We start from the raw sequence: 19,792 nt of genomic DNA, 5'->3' as shown, positions 1-19,792 counted from the left end.
GCCTTTAAATCCTTCAGAAGATATCTTCTGGGGGTAGAGCTCAGGGATAGAGCATTTGATTGCAGAATACATCTCGTATGAGTAAGAACATCCTTGGACGTACATTTAAAATTTATTTTATGATTTTTTTTAACAGATAAATGTAGTTAAATTATTATCATTATCCCCCTCTATTCCTTGTCTTGCTCCTCCAATGTGTTCCTAAATTATATCTAATGAAAACAACTCAGAATTAAGTATCTGGTATTTCAATTGATTTTAATTTTTTTGTTTTACTGTGAGTGGAAATATTTTTTTTTTTTCCCCAGAAGAAAAGAAAAAGATGATGGCTTCTCCATCATGCAAAATTGTGCTATTTTTTTTATTGTGGGCAAAATTCTAAAATAGGTTATTAGTTGATTTGTGAACACCTCAGTGAGGAAGAGGTGATCACCAGTAAAACTAGGATTAAGTTGTTTTTCCCTCTCACTTTATTTCATAGTAAATCCTTATATCAGGGAAATGTGATAAATGTTTGGTCTCCACTGAAGCAGTTGACTTGTATAAACCTTGTAGATTGTGTAGAGATCCATAAAACTCAGGGTGATTTCTGATGTGTCTGATTTCAGCATTGCAGTGTTTAGAATTTTAACAAATGCCTTAGCTAATACTTTAGGGAACATACCTGTTGTTGAAATGAGGTCTCTAAAAACAGAGAGAGAAGGAGAATATGTCATATGGCAGACTCACCAGGAGTCAGTATCTAGAAAATAGCCAGTATACATTTATTTAAAAGAAATGTTTATAAAATGGAGAAAAGAATAACTTATGTGCTGTGTACTTTTCCAGGGATATTTTATCATTAAATATCATAATGCACACATATTGAATTCTTGGGTAATAATAAAAGCTACTGGGGGACTTCCCTGGTGGCCCAGTGGCTGATTCTGCACTCCCAGTGCAGGGGGCCCTAACTTAGGGAATGAGATCCCACATGCCGCAACAAAGAGTTTGGATGCCACAACTAAAAAAGCCCACAGGTTGCAACAAAGATAGAAGTTCCCATGTGCTGCAACTAAGATCTGGCACAACCAAATAAATAAATATTTTTTAAAAAGTTACTGGGCATCTTTATCAGTAGAACTCTTTAGCTCCTAAACTCAACTTTTCTGTATTTTTTTAATAACTTTATAGAGTCAGACTATGTGGTACTGTGAGCACAGGTGTTTTTAGCTTAACATTTTTTTTTCTATTGTTACACAAGTAATGTCTGTTCATGGGCAAAAAGATTACTATTTTAGCATACAATATAAAAATCTATGTCCTTGTATGCTTTCTTCTGATAAACATAATAATATGTATATTGGTTTTTTAAAATGTTTTTTGTTTACTTTATCCATTCTGAATACTTTTCTATTAGCATAGCTTATTCATTACATTTATTTTCTTGTCTTACTGAAAGTTGATCAAATCAAATTGAAAGTTGATGAATCATCTGAATGCACCAAATTCAGATGAATTTGTGATTTCATCTGACTATTTTATGTGATTTGAAGTATAATTTATGATCCTATAGAAATCTAAAAATACAAATACCCTACAAAAATTTAAATCTAAAAATGAAAATACCCTACAAAAATAATTTTCATTGTGGTATAACATATATAATGTAAAAATGTTGTTTAACCATTTGTACCACACAATTCAGTAGCACTAATTGCATTCATAATGTAGTGCAACTGTCACTTCTGTGTATTTCCCATATGTTTCATTACCCCAAGCAAACTCTGTATCCATTAAACAATAATTCTTCACTTCCCTCTCCCTCAGCTTCTGATAACCTCTAATTTACTTTCTGTCTTTATGAACTTGCCTATTTTAGATATTTCATGTAAGTGAAGTCATACAATATGTGTACTTTTGTGTCTGGTTAATTTTACTTAGCATTATGTTTTCAAGTTTCATCCATGTTGTATCATGTATTAGAAGTTTGTTCCTCTGTATGACTGAAGAGTATTCTACTTTATGGATGGGTGCATTTGTCTATTGATGAATACTTAGGTTGTTCCCACCTTTTGGCTATTGTGAATAATGCTGCTATGAACATTTGGATATAAGTACCTGTTCAAGTCCCTGCTTTCAATTATTTGTGGTATTTACCTAGAAATGGCATCTTTAGGTCATATGGTAATTCAATGTTTAGCTTTTTGAGGAACACACAGAGTTTTTAAAATTAAAAATAATTTATCAAATGCATTTGCATAAGGTACTGTACTATACTGTTAATATGTACCATTCAAGTTATGCAGCCAGGAGATGACTGGTATAGAAGCCTAGGTGTATTTGATGTCATTTGTTTTCTTTAGTGCCCACAGGAGTGCTTTGTAAGTAGTAGACAGAAATTCAGAAAAGTACGTGGAACAAATTGCAGTGTAACTGTAGCCTTGTGTTTTATTTATACTAACACCCACTCTCCCTCCATATTTCCCAAGCAATACTTGGTAGAATTGTTAGAATCATTAACAGTAAATAAACACATCTCAACTTGGGCTCTCCCTGGAGCATATTGCCCATGTGAGAAGCATCTCAAAAGTTAATTGGCACCTGAAATTTGGAAAGGATGTCTATATGGCTTGAGATTTGGATTGCATACCTGAAATCTATTCTTCTCTGTCCTGTATCTTAATGTATTTATCATTCCTTTTCTGACAGGTGGTCACCTGCGTCTCCAGTACCTCTGTTTCAGGAGCTCTGGAGGATGACAGCTTATTTCCTTACGATGCCTCTTAAGATCCCCTCTCCCTAAGTTTTGTTAAGTCAAAGAGTTCCATGTATCCACTCCAAATTTGTTGACAGCATAACAAATAGGCACATAGTTTATTTATATTTCCATCTAAAGTTTATGTAAATTCAATTATTTTCCACCCAGAGCAGAGGTTGGCAGACTATGGACCAAGTCCAATTTGTTTTTGCATAGCCCATGGACTAAGCATGAATTTTACATTGTTAAAGATCATTAAAGAAAAATAAAAATGTGACAGGGAATGTATGTGGTCTGGAAAGGCTAAAGTATTTGTTGTTTGACATTTTGTGGAAAAAAGTTTGTCTATCCCTGGCCCAGACTTATTCTATTTCATTAGCTTGTGTGTGTGAGAATGTATCTATGTTAACATGGCAATTAAAAAATTGTTGAATAGTTATTAGTCACTTGGATATGGTTAAGAATTATGTCATGAATTTTTCTTTATGACCTCATATAATTTTTGTGATATTTTCAGAAAATACGTAGTCTCAATCGAGATTTTGAAAAGAAGTTTAAGATTGAGGTTTCAATGGTTTGTTCTCTATTTCTTATAGTAGTAATCTGGGAATCAAAATTGGGGTCTTGTTTTTGACAGTTACTGATTTACTGAGTTATAGCTTAGCATTCATTTTTTTAGTCGTTCATTAAATGCATTTAAAACTCTTTGGAAAGGAAGCATCTGGAAAGTGTGAAAGCAATTGACAAGAGTTTACAAGTATTAAGTGCCAATATGTACATGTTGTAATGAGGAGTATTACATGATAAGGATAGGGTTGTAAAGATGTGTTTAGTTTTAAAGGGGTTAAAAGATATTTTTCATGTATTTTATGTCCTTATAGTCTAATTTTTTAAATTTCTGAGAATATACTTGGATAGACCACACAGCCTAGATATTTCTTACATTAATGGAAGCAGAATCCACTTAACACTATGGTATTAACTGAACATTTTAATAGCCATTGTTTAATTGACAGTCCTGGTATTCATCCATCCTGGGTGTTCCTTGGAAGGACTGATGCTGAAGCTGAAACCCCAGTACTTTGGCCACCTCATGCGAAGAGTTGACTCACTGGAAAAGACCCTAATTCTGGGAAGGATTGGGGGCAGGAGGAGAAGGGGACGACAGAGGATGAGATGGCTGGATGGCATCACCGACTTGATGGACATGGGTTTGGGTAGACTCCGGGAGCTGGTGATGGACAGGGAGGCCTGGCGTATTGTGATTCATGGGGTCGCAAAGAGTCGGACACAACTGAGCGACTGAACTGAACTGAACTGAATTGGCAGTCACACCTCAAGTAGTTGATTAGAGCCTTCACGTCTATCTAATTACACCTTGTAATTCTACTTTTCCTGTGATTTTTCAGAGCTTTTAGAAAGTGAGGATAATTGTGTTTACTGAAATCAGAATTCATGTGGGGATTCATTGAAAGTTAGAGAGTCCCTTAAGTCTGACTTGTCTTCATCTCTTCCTTCAGCTTGCGGCTGTTTGCGATGTATTTGTAGAGAACTACGTCCCTGGCAAACTGTCTGCGATGGGGCTGGGCTATGAAGATATTGACAAGATTGCGCCTCACATGGTCTACTGTTCCATCACAGGTATTTCAGCCCCACGCCCTTGTCTGTGAGTAGGTTTTCTAGGTTCTGCGTCTCTGTCCGCAAGAAACCTCTCACCAGCACTGGTTTTCTCAAAGTGGTTCTGCTCACCTTCCCTGCCAAGCCATTTTAGGTTGTTGAAAATTAAACATTAAAGAACATCAATGTAAATGAACATTTTTCATACATTTATTGGCTGTTTGTATTTCTTCTGTGGGTTTGTCTGTCTGTGAAAGTGGAAGTGTTAGTTGCTCAGTTGTGTCCAACTCTTTGCAACCCCATGGACAACCTACCAGGCTTCTCTGCCCATGGGTTTTCTAAGCAAGAATACTGGAGTGGGTTGCCATTCCCTTCTCCAGGGAATCTTCCAGGCCCAGGGATTGAACCCTGGTCTTCTACATTGCAGGCAGATTCTTTACCGGAATTTTTTCTATAAAAATTTGGCAAATACCAACAGAGTACTATTATTAACTCATATGTAGAATTACAGGTGAAATATTCATTGGCTCTAAGATAACATAGGAACTCAACATATCACTTCAATTTATTCAAAGGTAGTAAGCCAAGTAAAGGAAAAGAGTGCTATAAAGTATTCTAGGTTGTTCAGCCCTTGGTGGTGAACTGTGTGTGTGTGTTTATGTCTTTAGGCTAAAGGGAAAAGAGTTGTATTAGGTATCTTTACATAGTTTATAAGCACTTAACTATTAATTAGGGATACAGTATTAAAAATTATTCTTAAAATAGAAAGTTACAGTAATAGCATTTATGAGAATAATTGATAATATTTTCAGCTTTTATTAATTCATCCACCAAATATAATATTTACTGCAAGTCTGTGATCTGCCAGGCAGTATTCTAAGGTTCTGAGATACAGCAGTGAGTAACACATATTCATGCTCTGCAGCAGATTTACATTCTAGGTTAGGGAGATAATAAATAATTAAACAGACTTTCGTGTTTTGTTTTTTTGTAGTTGAGTCTAGGGACAAATAGAACAAGGAAAATGAGGGGAGGATAGTCTGTTTTATACTGGGAAGTGAGACAAGGCTTCACTGATATTGGGAACATTTAAGCAGAGACTTGAATGAAATAAAGGAGTGAGTCATATAGATGTTGGCAGTGAGGGTCTCAGGCAAAGGGACCAACAAGTGCAAAGGACCTTAGGTGAGACTGCACTGGGCACATTTGAGGGCCTGCAAGGATGGCTGAAAGAGAGTAAATGAAGGGAAATGTAATAGGAAGAAAATCAGAGAGATGATGGCTAGTAAAGGCTTGTGGACTGCTCTTAAAGAATTAGGCTTTTACTTCAAATAAGTTTGTCAGATAATAGAGAGTTTTAAGCAGAGGAATTGGTGCAGTCTGATGTGTTTTTAAAAGGCTCACTCTAGCTACTATGTTGAGAATAGACTGTGGAGTGCAGGGTAGACGTGGAAGAACAGTTATGAAACTGTTGAAATAGTCCAGACTAAAGATGATGGGAATTTGAATTAGGAGTTAGGGTGATAGCAAGCTAGTTGAAAAGTAATAGAATTCTGACGGGTTTTGAGAAAAGTAGATAAGGTTCTCAGATGTATGGGACGTGTCAGAGAAAGACCGGGGTTAAGGGTGACTCTCAGGTTTTGGCCTGAGTAATCAGGGAATTGCTGTTTACAGAGTCGTGTGAGACTGTGGAAAGATGTTTTGGTGGGGAGAATGTCAAGAGTTTGGATTTGGAATGTCAGTAGTCTAGCTTGAGATCGCTACAGATATCTAAGAGGAGATGTAGAGTAATTGCTTGGATCTAATTGTCAGGAGATGTAAAATTTTATAGTTATGAACAAATACATGGTATTCGAAACCTGTCTTTGATCATTTATAGAGTGAGTGTAGACAGGAAAAGGAGAGTGTGAGTGTCTGAGCCTGATGCATTCCAAGTAGTAGATGTTTAGGAGATAATGATGAAACAGTGAAGGAGGTTGTAAAGGAATTTTCAATGAGGCAGGAGGAGAACCTCCAGAGGTGAAGGGAGGAAAGCATTTATTTTCATAGATGGTTTAGGCAGAAAAGCATAAAGCATAAAGAATATATGAACCTGAATTACTTGCATCTTCTAAATTCACCGTGCTCGCCCTCACGGCAAAGCCTTTACACAAGATGTTCACATTGCTTGAAACCCTGATCCTCTGCCACACCCAGTGACTCTTTGTCCTTTAGATCTCACCTTGGATGTCACTGCTTCTGTGCGGACATTTTTTCTTGTTGGTTGGGTTGGCTGTTGTTGATCATATTTTGTATTTCCCACTTTACTTGTCTGTCTCATCCACTATCCTGCAGGCTTTTGTTCTTTTCTTTTATTAAAAAAATTATTTATTTATTTGACTACACCAGGTCTCAGTTGTGGCTTGCAGGATCTTCGATCTCTGTTGCGGCATGCAGGATCATAGCTGCGATATGTGGGGTCTAGTTCCATGACCAGAGATCCAGCCTGGGCCCCCTCCACTGGGAGTGCAGAGTCTTAACCATTGGACCATCAGGGACGTCCCTGTAGGCTCTTGTTCTATTCCCAGTTCCACACACAGCGCAGAGCACGTGGTAGGGAGTTTCTTAAATCAATGAATGAGTAATCGGAACTTGACTGAAGAGTTTTTAATAGTTGCAATTTTATTAGAGTACCACTTTTCAGAGATAAGGGTAAGTGGTAAATGTTATGTTTACATTTTCCAAAGATGCTTTCAGAGGATAGCCTGGGCTTAGGGCATTGTTGGCCTAGTCTGTTATTTCTTATATAGTTTGTCCATAGCACTATATAATGATCATTAATTTAAAGTACCTAAAGAGTATAACCCCGGAGGAGGAAATGGCAACCCGCTCCAGTATTCTTGCCTGGAAGATCTCATGGACAGAGGAGCCTGGTGGGCTACAGACCATAGTGTTGCAGAGTCAGACAAGACTGTGCGACTGAGCACACACATACAGAGTCTATACCATGAAGTAAATATTCAGTTGTTGTTAGGTCACTATGCCTTAGATTTTTCTTCCTAAGACAGAAAAGTGAAAGTGAAAGTCGCTCCGTCATGGCCGACTCTTTGTGACACCGTGGACTATACTGTCCATGGAATTCTCCAGGCCAGAATACTGGAGTGGGTAGCCTTTCTCTTCTCCAGGGGATCTTCCCAACCCAGGGATTGAACCCAGGTCTCCCGCATTGCAGGCAGATGCTTTACCAGCTGAGCCACAAGAGAAACCCAAGAATACTGAAGTGGGTAGCCTATCCCTTCTCCAGCAGATCTTCCCAACCCAGGAATCAAACTGGGGTCTCCTGCATTGCAGGTGGATTTTTTACCAACTGAGTTATCAAAGAAAACTAGTATATTAAAAACATATTTCAAAAAGGAGCCAAGCAAACACTTCACTTCTTATATTTCAGTAAATTTATCTTAAAATTAATACCTATCTGAAAATCTTGTTTCACTGTAAAAGCTGCAAAAATGTTATCTTAAAAATATTTATTACTTGTAAAATTATAATAACTGAAATACCCCTATTTCTCTTCATTCAGGTTAATTGAGATATTATAATACTTTGACTAGGACATATTACTTCAGTATGAAGTGTGCTTTTCATGGTAAATTATCTTATGTGGTGGTATTTTTATATAAAATAAACATAATTGCAACATTTGGCTGACTGTTATTTTAGATAGGATGAAGAGCCCAGTGCCATTAACTTCTCTTCTGACTCAGCACTAAGGATAGGTTCTGTTCATAGCAGATCTTTGCCACTACATCTGACTCTTTTTCAGATGTACTACTATAGAGATGTGTAATCATACTTTTGTTTTTTGTATATCAATACTTATATGAGTGACAGAGAAGGTGAGATTTTTCCTTAGACTCTCACAATACAATGGAAAGGTTGAGGTCTAAGATATTAAATAGGTGAACTATTATCTGAATTACCCTAATGCTGTAAAAATTCTGCATAACTACCAAATGCAAAATCTCACGTGACAGTAAGTGTTTATTTCTCCTTCTTGTGAATGTGGGTTGGCTGGAATTCAGTTCATCTAGACTTGTTAGGTTGGGTTCCAAGTTGCAGGTCTGCTCCACACATGTCTTAGGCTACCAAGTGCAAGTTCTCCTCTGGGGGAAAGTAGGAGCACAAGAGAACAAAATCTCACAAGCACATTTAAGGCCTCTCTCTGTTCATGTCACTCCTGCTAATATTCCTTTGATCAAGGCAAGTCATCTGGCCAAACCTAACACCAACAGGTGGTTCAGTGTACCATTCCAGTGACAGGAACTACAAAGTCACATTGAAAAGGGCCTGAAATCTGGGAAGGGTGAAGATTGAGAATAATAAAATATTTTATCACATCACCCAGCTTAATAAAATGCTAATCCCTTTGGGAAGCCTCACACCTCCCCGAAGTTTCACAGCTGTATCTAACTATGGTTAGAATCAAAAGTTCGTCTGGGCTTGGTTTTGTGACTGGGGAATTTCTGAATTTTCTTCCAGTTCTCAGATCCTGTATTAACATTTTAGTGTGGCAAAGGGCCTTGGAGATAGATGATATAATCCAGTGCATGCTAAGTCACTTCAGTCATGTCTGATTCTTTGTGACCCCATGGGCTGTAGGCCACCAGGTTCTGTCCATGGGATTTTCCAGGCAAGAGTACTGGAGTGGGTTGCCATTTCCTCCTTCAGGGGTCTTCCCAACCCAGGGATTGAACCATGTCTCCTGCGGCTCCTGCATTGCAGACGGGTTCTTTACTGCTGAGCCACCAGGGAAGCATGATACAGTCTAGTAGTTCTCAGCTAAGGGGAGAATGGGAGTATCATGCTTTTTGCGAACAGGGATGGGGTGTGAAAGGGTGGTGTGGAGAGGCAGGTGTGGTCTGAGAAAGCAGCTCTCCTGATTCTATAATCCTCTCCCCACCTCCTGACAGTCATTAGAAAAGCGTTCACATAGTTCATGCTCTTTTATTTCCTGATAAGGAAACAGATCCAGAACACCTAAGGGACCTAAGGTCACACAGCTATTTAAAGGAAAATGGGTTTAAAACTCAGGCTCCTTGACTTCGCATTAAGTGCTTCTGTGCTTTTTCTGTTCAGACATACATCATTGTTAAGTGATGACATGGACTTTGTGACTACAAGACACTGAGCAGCTCTACTTGAGAATATATATTTTTGTTATTCTCTTTCATGTGTTGTTGATCATATTTGCAGTGGTGGAAGTCATGAACAAATCTGCTCATCAGGGAGTCAAAATTTCAACAGATTCTCTTGGAAGCAACCTTCCTTTGTGAGTCATGAGTTTGTGTGTATATAAAACAAGGGCCATTTCTCTCTTTTTTTTAGAAGATTGATATTCTTGGTAATAAATGTTTGTTTTTTATTTTTTAATAAGGCTGATTAGATCAGTCTAAAGTTGCACATGTTATTGTTGGGATCCTAGACTTGCCTGATGTTTCCCAGCAGTATTGATGTCTTGTCAGTGCTTTCCAAGCACAAATAGTCTGTTCTCTCTCACATGTTGGCCTTCTTACTGATGAGAGTAATCTTAGAATGGTCGGGAGATTTGCTGTAATGCATTCTGACAGTTGTGTGGTTGAGACTGCCTCAGTCTGTGAAATCTGGTCTGCAGGACAAAAATGCTGGACTGATCACAGGGGAGGAAGGACCTGATTATTTTTATTAGCACGATCCTCTTAACATTTCAGAAGAAGCTGGATGTGAACATTAGGGGGCAGTGTTTAAAAAGCTATGATTCACTAGAAATCCCTTTTTGAGAACACTGTAGTGTTGCCTGTGTACCTCTGGGTAGAGAGTCACTGAAAGGACATATTTGTATATTTTCAGAAGTATTTTTTTTCAAGGTGACCATTCTCCATCTCTCTATACATTTATAAGTATAATGATATTTTCCTTAGCAATTTAATCTTGAGTTTACCTTCTTTTCTTTGTGTCTTCTGAGCATGTTATTAGTTACAGAAATTTAGCAATAAGAATGCTCGCTACCACATTTTAAAGTATTTATTTTCCCCTCATGTTAACTTCACTGCTCTTTCTTTCTAAAAGGATAAACATTACTTTATGTTATTGACTAGACAATGTTCCTTGTAGAAGGAACATTGTGTATACCCTTTAAATAAAATTTTCATTTTTCTTTTAAGAAAAGTAGTTTGCAAGGTACCTTTTTGATTTTTGAAACCAAGTTGCAACACATGATAAACAGAATAATGTTATTCATATAGAGTTAAAGTCATACAAAATATATCTTTCTTGGTATTTTGCTCATATGTGATTAGAAGTATAAAGATATGCATGGTAATGAAAAATTGTTTCAGAGAATGATTACCCCTGAGGGAGGGAGAGATGGGGCACCAGGAAGGGATGCACACAGGACTTAACAAACTATATTTGTCAAATAAACCAACTGGCAGTGCATGAGTGCTTGTTATGTTATTTTATACCCTTTTATGTTTGAAGTAGCAACAGCCAATGATTCAGAAATGCCCAAATAATTTCCTCCCTCCCCCCTCCCTCCCTTCCTTTCTCATTCATTTCCTTTGTCTCCTCCCCACCCCCACCACTTCATACACATTTCTTGAGTTTCTGTAGATTCCTGGCTGCGTTGGGTGTCCAGGGCAAACAATGCACGCACGGTTCATGCCTTTAAGGAGCTTACAGCCTAGTGTCAGAGACACTTCATAAGCAAGTGAAAAAGGCAGTATATGTACCAACCAATTATGGTGTTATGAAAGACTCAAACAGGGTATTGTGGTGGAAATTAATAGAGCAGGGGGTGCATAAGTAAATGGATGGTCAAGGAAAGCCTCTTTGGGGAGGTAACATTTAATAGACTTAAAGTATGAGAAGGAGCCAGCCATGCAGAGAGCCAGAGGATGAACAATGCAGGCAGAGAGAACTCCATATGCAGAGATAGAAAAGATCTCGCTATCTTTAAAGGCCTGAGAGAAAGCCAATGTGCCTACAGTACCAATAATGGGGAACAGCATGCTTGAGAAGGTACTGCATAGAGGTGTGCACGTGCCATGCAGACTGGAAGGGGTTTGCACAGTAGAGGGATATGATTCAAATTCCATCAGAAATCATCTTCAAAAGAGGTAGGAATCACATACTGATGGGCTCATGGAAGAACTTTATTATAAACATTGGTCTTGAAGTAATGTTCATGTTTGAGAGAGTAGCGATTAAGATAAAATTTTCTTTAGATTACTAAAGGCTCCCATGGTGTTTCAGAATCAATAACAGAGAATGATGAGCCCAAATGGTTATGGCAAATCATCTAGCAGCTCTATCCAACATTCATATCATGGCAACGATAATACAAAACAAAACACTGCTGCTCTTGGATTCTTATGGAGTGAATTAGTCTGTGTGTCTATGTATATTCTCCTCTTTTGCTACATAGTCACCACATAGCCATGTCTTTTAAAAAGAATAATTAGAAGTCTGCCTGCACTCTAAACCCATAAAAGTTTTGAAGGGGAGAAAAACAAGAAGGAAAGGGAGGGAAGCAGGGAGTGAGGACAAAAACAGGGAAGGAGAAAAGATGGGAAGAAAGGAGGAAAGGAAGGAGGTAGGGAGGAAGGAATGGAGGAAGGAAAGAAGAGACAGAATCAGAACTAAGTTTGATGGAGTAACAATGGGCAAGTTTTTTTAACCTCTAAAAATAATCCAGTTTAGTTCATTAAGCATCTTTCTGGATTGAATAAACAATATAGAGATGACATTAAAAGGCGTTCTCACAGTCAAAGTAATTGGAAACTACTGGTCTAAATTATGAGTGTCTCTGCTGTTCCCCTTCTAACAGGACATATTTTTTCCCCCAGAATTTTAGAGTGTCGTGATCATCTGTCCAACTTTATAGTTAGTGATCCCTAGCAAAAGTGTGATTTAACATATTTATCATTATCATACCAAACTCATTGTTTAAACAAACAATGACACCATCTCTGCAGGGGAAGAGAAACTTAGCACATAAATACAAGATTTCAAAACACAGCCTATAAAGTTAGGGACCAAGATTATATTTTGTCTGTAGACATGGACAGACTCCAGAAAGTGACTTTATGCCTTCACTGTATCCTCTAAGGGTGTAACCTTTTTATCTTTAAATACTTCTTTCTAGCCTTACACATATAACAGATGTGTCATACAAGTTGGACTCAGTGGCATGTAAGCAGGAACTTTATTCTTTCCCACCCTACCTCTGCAAACTTGCGCTTCTAACTCATTTTCCTTGCTCATGGCTGAAATCCAGGAAAGTCCTACACATTTTTTTCTGGTTATTTTATTTCAAGTATTAAAAGGTCCAGTCCAATCTAAAATAAAAACTTCAGACTTATGACTCTTCCCTTTCCCCAAGTTGGGCCTGACTTCCTGGAAACCTGAAGTGCGTGTGTGTGTGCGTGTGTGTGTGTGCGTGCGTGCGCGTGTTTGTTGGAAGAGCATAGTCAGTTTCTTCATTCATCCATGATTCTTCCTTCCCTCTTTCTAGCTGCTGTTTGTGTCCAGCCTCCTTAGGGAGAGTGGGTTAATGGGTACGAAAGAGCTGGTGCTTGGTGGGGGTGGTTGAACCCTGCGTTGGGGCCTCCTGTGTGCCTGAAGCTCAGGTGGTGGCTCTTTGTTCTGTGGGGAGCTTTGCAGGCTTCTCTTCAGTCCCTGACTTCCTGTGGTCTTCTGTATATAGAGTCTACCCGTTCAGGTCACTTTGTCCTATAGGCAGCCCTCATGGGTAGAATTCCTTTTTTAATTTTTAAATTGAAGTATATTGATTTATGATGTTGTTAGTTTTAGGTGTACAGCAGAGTGATTTGATTAAATATATATGATCGGTATACATATTCAGGTTCTTCTCCATTATAGGTTAGTACAAGATTTTGAGTATAGCTCCCAGTGTTGTGTGGTAGGACTTGGTTGTTTATCCATTCTGTATATGAGTTTGCGTCTGCTAATCCTAAATTCCCAAACCTTTTCTCCCTTACTCTCTCTGTCCCTAAGCAGCCACAGGTCTGTTCTCATGTGAGTCCCTCTGTATTTTAGATAGGTGCATTTGTGTCCTGTTTTAGATTGTGCATATAAGTGGTATCATGTGGTATTTGTCTCTCTCTTTCTGGCTTACTTCACTGAGTATGATAATCTCTAGGCCCACCTACACAGCTGCAGATGGCCGTATTTCATTCTTTTTCACGGCTGAGTAGTAGTCCAGTGTATGTGTGTATCACCTCGTCTTTACCCAGTCATCTGTCAGTGGACGTGAGGTGGTTTCCATGTCTTGGCTATTGTAAATAGTGCTGCTGAGAACAGAGGGGTGCATGTATCTTTTTGAATTATAGTTTTTTCTGGATAGATGCCCAAGAGTGGAATCCCTGGATCACATGGCAATTCTATTTTTAGTTTTTTGAGGAACCTCCATACTGTTCTCCTGATTGACTGCATGAATTTACATTTCCATCAATAGCATAGAAGGGTTCCCTTTTCTCCACGCCCTTTCTAGCATTTGTTATTTGCAGATTTTTTACTGATGGCCATTCTGACTGGTGAGGTGATACCTCATTGTAGTTTTGATTTGCATTTTTAAAATAATTAGTGATGTTGAGCATCTTTTCATGTGCCTGTTGGTCATCTGTATGACTGACAACTCTTTCTAAGGAAATTCTTGCTAAAGGTCTTCTTTACCTTTTCACCTTTCCCTCACATACCCTGAAGGGGATGATAAGCTAAGAATGGCAAAACTGGTCTTTTAGCTTGACCTGTGTTGGTGTTCTGGAACTTATGGCATTCTTTTTGGATTTAAAGCCTTAACTAAACTGAAGCAAGAGAGTTCTGTTTGAATATTCTTTAACTCAAAGTTTGTTGAAGAAATATGTTTTTCAAGTAGTAAAAATAACAGTAAGTAGAAAGAAACCCAAGATATCTGTCTTCAAAATTTTTAAGTATGAAAAGATAATATTCAGTAAGCTAAGAGTGTTTGGACTAATTTTATATATATTTTAAATTATTTAGACCCAAATGAAAATGTCAATCATTTCCATATTCATAATGTCTAAATAAATATCTTTCCCAATAGCAAATCCCAACTTAAAGCTGATACTGAATTGTTACTGGGTATAGGGAACATTATGATAATTTTCCTTGAGAATTCTTTGTGAAACCTTGGGATTAAGAAAATCTACTGAACTGGAACATAGATAAAAAGATTCCCCATTATGCTAAAGAGACAAAATCACTTTTCTTAAAAGATTTCTGCTGGGTGTAATTAGGGATATGCAGTGAGCACCATCTCATGACAGTTTTATATATAAATATGTGTTTGAGCTTCTCCAATTCTCAGACACTTCCATTTTCCTTGAATGGTTGATTGATAAAAGAGAAACCCATGATTTGAAAAGAAATTTGGACTGTTTTCTCAATAGTTTAAAATTCCAAAAGCAAAGAGGTAGCCTGGACCTAGAGATATGGTATAAATCTAGGATCAGTTAGTTTTACCTTTGCTCTGTGATTTCTAATGCATGGATCTATTGGTTCCCAATTTAAAGAACCACTTGATGCCAGAGACCGACAGAAGGGAAGATGATGACACTGTTAGTATCAAAGCAGTAGTTATTTCAAAAAAAAAGCTTCATAGATCGTGCCAGATAAACATGCCAAGACTTAGCCACAGTCTAGAAATCCTGTCATCAGAACTAAATTGTTTCCCCTTATGGTAATAGGTCTGGGATATAAACCCACAAATTAAATGAGAAATGCTAGATAGGAAGAAATGTTATACTTAAAAGGATGAAAAAAATGAATGTTAGATAAAATTTAGATAGCATTTATTTTATGAATGCTAATGATTTTTTTCATTCTTTGCATGGCCTTCCAAGCCAGCATTAGTGCAGTATTACAACTTTCAGCCCTTATTTGAACCAGATTAACTTCACAAAGGTCAAAGTATGTTGAGTAAGTAACAGTCATGCACTCTGAAAGAAAAGGGGTGTTGATAGTAATAGAATATCAGATTGTGGAATTAGTGAATCTGTTTTACAAAGAATATAAAATTCATAAAAGTTTATCAAGTGAAAAATACTGAAGTTTAAAAAAATTGGTAAATATTTGGTTATAAGAAAGACTGTCTGACAGTCTGATTAAAAAATGGGTCAAGGATATGAACAGACATTTCTACAGAGAGAATATAAACATTGCCAATGAGCACACGAAAAGATACTCAGGACTGCTAATTCTTAGGGAAATACAAATCAAAACCACAATGAGATACCACCTCACACCCACTGGGATGACTACTATCACTACTAACACTGTTGGTAAGGATGTGGAGAAATTGGAACCCTTGTGCACTGTTAGTGGTAATGTGAAATGGTGTAAGCCATGTTGGATGCTCGTCAAAAAATTAAACATAGACTTACTGTGTAATCTAGTGATTCCATTTTTGGTTGTGTATCCAAAACAATAGAAAGCAGGTACTTGAACAGATATTTGCATCATGTTCTTAGCTGCATTATTCAAAAACAGTCAAAAATGCAAACAACCTGTGTCCCTCAGTGGATGAATGGATAAGTAAAATGTATATGTTCATTGCGATATTACTTAGCCTTAAAAAGGAAAGAAATTTTGACAAATGCTACAACATAGAAGAACCTTGAAGACGTTATGCTAAGTGAAATAAGCCAGTCACAAGAGGACAAATACTGTGTGACTCCACTTACATGAGGTTTCTAGAGTAGTCAAATTCATAGAGAAAGAAAGTAGATGATGATTGTTAGGGGCTTGGGGGAAGGGAAAATGGGGAGTTACTGTTCAATAGATGCAGAGCATCAGTTTAGGAAGATGAAAAAGTTTTAGAGATGAATAGTAGTGATAGTTACACAACAATGTGAATACCACTGTACCATATGCTTAAAAATGGTTAAATTGGTAAATTTTATGTTATGTGTACTTTATCATGATTAAAAAACTTAAATGAAATAATGCATAAAAATAATGTGAAGAAATAGAGGGAAAAAATAGAATGGAAAAGACTAGAGATCTTTCAAGAAAATTGTAGACACCAAGGGAACATTTCATGCAAAGATGGGCACAATAAAGGACAGAAACAGTATGGACATAAGCAGAAGAGATTAAGAAGAGGAGGCTAGAATACATCTGTTGGATCATAGAGAAAGCAAGGGAATTCCAGAAAAACATCTGCTGCTGCTTCATTGACTGTGTTAAAGCTTTTGACTGTGTGGATCACAACAAACTGGAAAATTCTTCAAGAGATGGGAGTACCAGACCATCTTACCTGTTTCCTGAGAAACCTGTATGCAGGTCAAGAAGCAACAGTTAGAACTGGACATGGAACAACAGACTGGTTCAAAACTGGGAAAAAGAGTACATCATGACTGTATATTGTCACCCTGCTTACTTACATATTCAGAGTACATGGTAAATGCTGGTCTGGATGAATCCCAAGCTGGAATCAAGATTGCCAGGAGAAATATCAACAACCTCAGATAAGCAGATGATGTCACCCTAATGGCAGAAAGCGAAGAGGAACTAAAGAGCCTCTTGACGGGAATGAAAAAGAAGAGTTGAAAAAACAGACTTAAACTCAACATTCAAAAAACGAAGATCATAGCATCTGGTCCCATCACTTCATGGCAAATAGATGGGGAAACAATGGAAATAGTGGCAGATTTTATTTTCTTGGGCTCCAAAATCACTGTGGATTGTGACTGTAGCCATGAAATGAAAAGACGCTTACCCCTTGGAAGAAAAGCTATGACAAACCTAGATATCATATTAAAAAGCAGAGATGTCACTTTGCCAACAGAGGTCCATATAGGCAAAGCTATGGTTTTTCTGGTGGTCATGTACAGATGTGAGAGTTGGAACATAAAGAAGGCTGAGCTCTGAAAAGTTGATGCTTTTGAATTGTGGTCCTGGAGAAGACTCTTGAGAGTCTTTTGGACGGCAAGGAGATTAAACCAGTCAATCCTAAAGGAAATCAACTCTGAATATTCATTGGAAGGACTGATGCTGAACCTGAAGCTCCAATACTTTGGCCATGTGATGTGAATAGCCGGCTCATTGGAAAAGACTCTGATTCTGGGAAAGATTGAGGGCGGGAGGAGACAGGGGCCACAGAGAATGGTTAGATGGCATCACCAACTCAATAGACATGAGTTTGAACAAACTCTGGGAGATCATGAAGGACAGGAAAGCTTGGCGTGCTTCCGTCCATGAGGTTGCAATGAGTGGGACATGACTTAGCGACTGAAAAACGGAATATATGGGAAAAACCAAACCCTTTTTTTCTTCTGCATTTGAAGTTGGACTGTATGATTCTGGTTTAGAAGAGGGACACATATGATTTGTTATTCAGATATGTGCTTCTAAATCCTATGCATCAATGAGGCTTTTAGTGGAAATTCTCCACTAAACAAGGTATGTGATGTTATCTTCCCTTTAAAGGTACCCCCTTCCCATTTTTTCTTCCAGTTTTGATATTTATTTTATCTCTTCATAGGTATCTTGATGGAATATTGAGAGAAAGCATACTGGCATGGCTGTCTGCTCTCATGTTAACACAGAAGTTAGAAGAACCACTTTTGATATATTCCCTGCTATTTCATCTGGCTCTAATGATATCTCCAGAGTGTTCCAGATATTTATTTACATCTGGTGTGAAGTTAGTGTTAATTAAAAACATATTGCTGGCTTTGGAACTTGACTATATCAGGAGGAAACTTAGTGTTGGTTTATGACTTTGTGATAAGTCTGTTACCAAGTACTTTCAGGCTATCAGACCATCAGGCCAAGTGATAGTCCCTGAGTGATGATGGAGAAGCATGCTGCTTAATCTAAGTTGCATGTGGAGATGACAAAATCTGAGTCTTTAATCACTTCTGAGTCAAATCACTTTAAGCCCATTTAATTTAGGGCCGCAACAGTTACTATTTCTGCAATAGCATCTCATGTTATTTTGTTCAGTCTCTCAGTCATGTCCTACTCTTTGCAACCCCATGGACTGCAGCATGCCAGGCTTCCCTGTCCTTCATCATCTCCTGGAGCTTGCTTAAACTCATGTCCATTGAGTCGGTGATGCGATCCAACCATCTCATCCTCTGTCATCCCCTTCTCCTCCTGCCTTCAGTCTTTCCCCAAATTAGGGTCTTTTCTTTTTTTTTTTTTTTTAATTAATTAATTTTTTTTTAATTTATTTATTTTTTCAGTGGGTTTTGTCATACATTGACATGAATCAGCAATAGATTTACACGTATTCCCCATCCCGATCCCCCCTCCCACCTCCCTCTCCACCCGATTCCTCTGGGTCTTCCCAGTGCACCAGGCCCGAGCACTTGTCTCATGCATCCCACCTGGACTGGTGACCTGTTTCACCATAGATAATATACATGCTGTTCTTTCAAAACATCCCACCTTCACCTTCTCCCACAGAGTTCAAAAGTCTGTTCTGTACTTCTGTGTCTCTTTTTCTGTTTTGCATAAAGGGTTGTCGTTACCATCTTTCTAAATTCCATATATATGTGTTAGTATGCTGTAATGTTCTTTGTCTTTTCTAATGAGTCTAATCTTTGCATCAGTTGGCCAAAGTATTGGAGCTTCAGTTTCAGAATCAGTCCTTCCAATGAATATTCAGAACTGCTTTCCTTTAGTATTGACTGGTTGGATCTCCTTGCAGTTCCAGGGACTCTGACGAGTCTTTTCCAACACCACAGTTCAAAAGCACCAATTCTTCGGTTCTCAGCTTTCTTTATAGTCCAACTCTCACATCCATACATGACCACTGGAAAAACCAGAGCTTTGACTAGACAGACCTTTTTGGCAAAGTAATGTCTCTGCTTTTTAATATGCTGTCTGGGTTTGTCATAGCTTTTCTTCCAAGGAGTAAGCGTCTTTTAATTTCATGGCTACAGTCTCCATCTGCAGTGATTTTAGAGCCCAAGAAAATAAAGTCTGTTACTGTTTCCTTTGTTTCCCCGTCTGTTTGCCATGAAATGATGGGACCGGATGCCATGTTCTTTGTTTTTCACTCTCCTCTTTCACTTTCGTCAAGAGGCTCTTTAATTCTTCTTTGCTTTCTGCCATTAGGGTGGTGTCATCTGCATATCTGAGGTTATTGATATTTATCCTGGCAATTTGATTCCAGCTTGTGCTTCATCTAGCCCAGCATTTCACGTGATGTACTCTGCATATAAGTTAAATAAACAGGGGACAATATACAGCTTTGACGTACTCCTTTCTCAATTTTGAATCAGTCCATTGTTCCATGTCTGGTTCTAATTGTAGCTTCTTGACCTGCATACAGATTTCTCAGGAGGCAGGTAAGGTGGGTTGGTATTTCCATCTCTTTAAGAATTTTCCACAGTTTGCTGTGATCCACATAGTCAAAGGCTTTGG

The 19,792-nt window shown here is 38.0% G+C and overlaps 1 protein-coding gene across 4 annotated transcripts in view; it reads left to right on the top strand.

Annotated features, from left to right (window-relative positions):
- The window catches only part of SUGCT (succinyl-CoA:glutarate-CoA transferase), a 734,496-nt gene that overhangs the window by 25,602 nt on the left and 689,102 nt on the right, over positions 1 to 19,792 (top strand). For all 4 annotated transcript variants that reach the window (XR_006334867.1, XM_043871981.1, XM_043871983.1 and 1 more), the window contains exon 6: positions 4,261 to 4,381. Coding sequence is in view for 3 of the 4 variants with exons in the window: in XM_043871981.1 (XP_043727916.1) it covers positions 4,261 to 4,381 (121 nt within the window). In the remaining variant the exon portion in view is untranslated. The remainder of the gene's footprint in view (positions 1 to 4,260; positions 4,382 to 19,792) is intronic.

The sequence above is a fragment of the Cervus elaphus genome, chromosome 18 (genome assembly GCF_910594005.1).
Source record: "Cervus elaphus chromosome 18, mCerEla1.1, whole genome shotgun sequence".
NCBI classification, from domain to species: domain Eukaryota; kingdom Metazoa; phylum Chordata; class Mammalia; order Artiodactyla; family Cervidae; genus Cervus; species Cervus elaphus.
The sequence above is the reverse complement of the archived record's forward strand: the minus strand, read 5'-3'. Positions and strand labels throughout refer to the sequence as shown.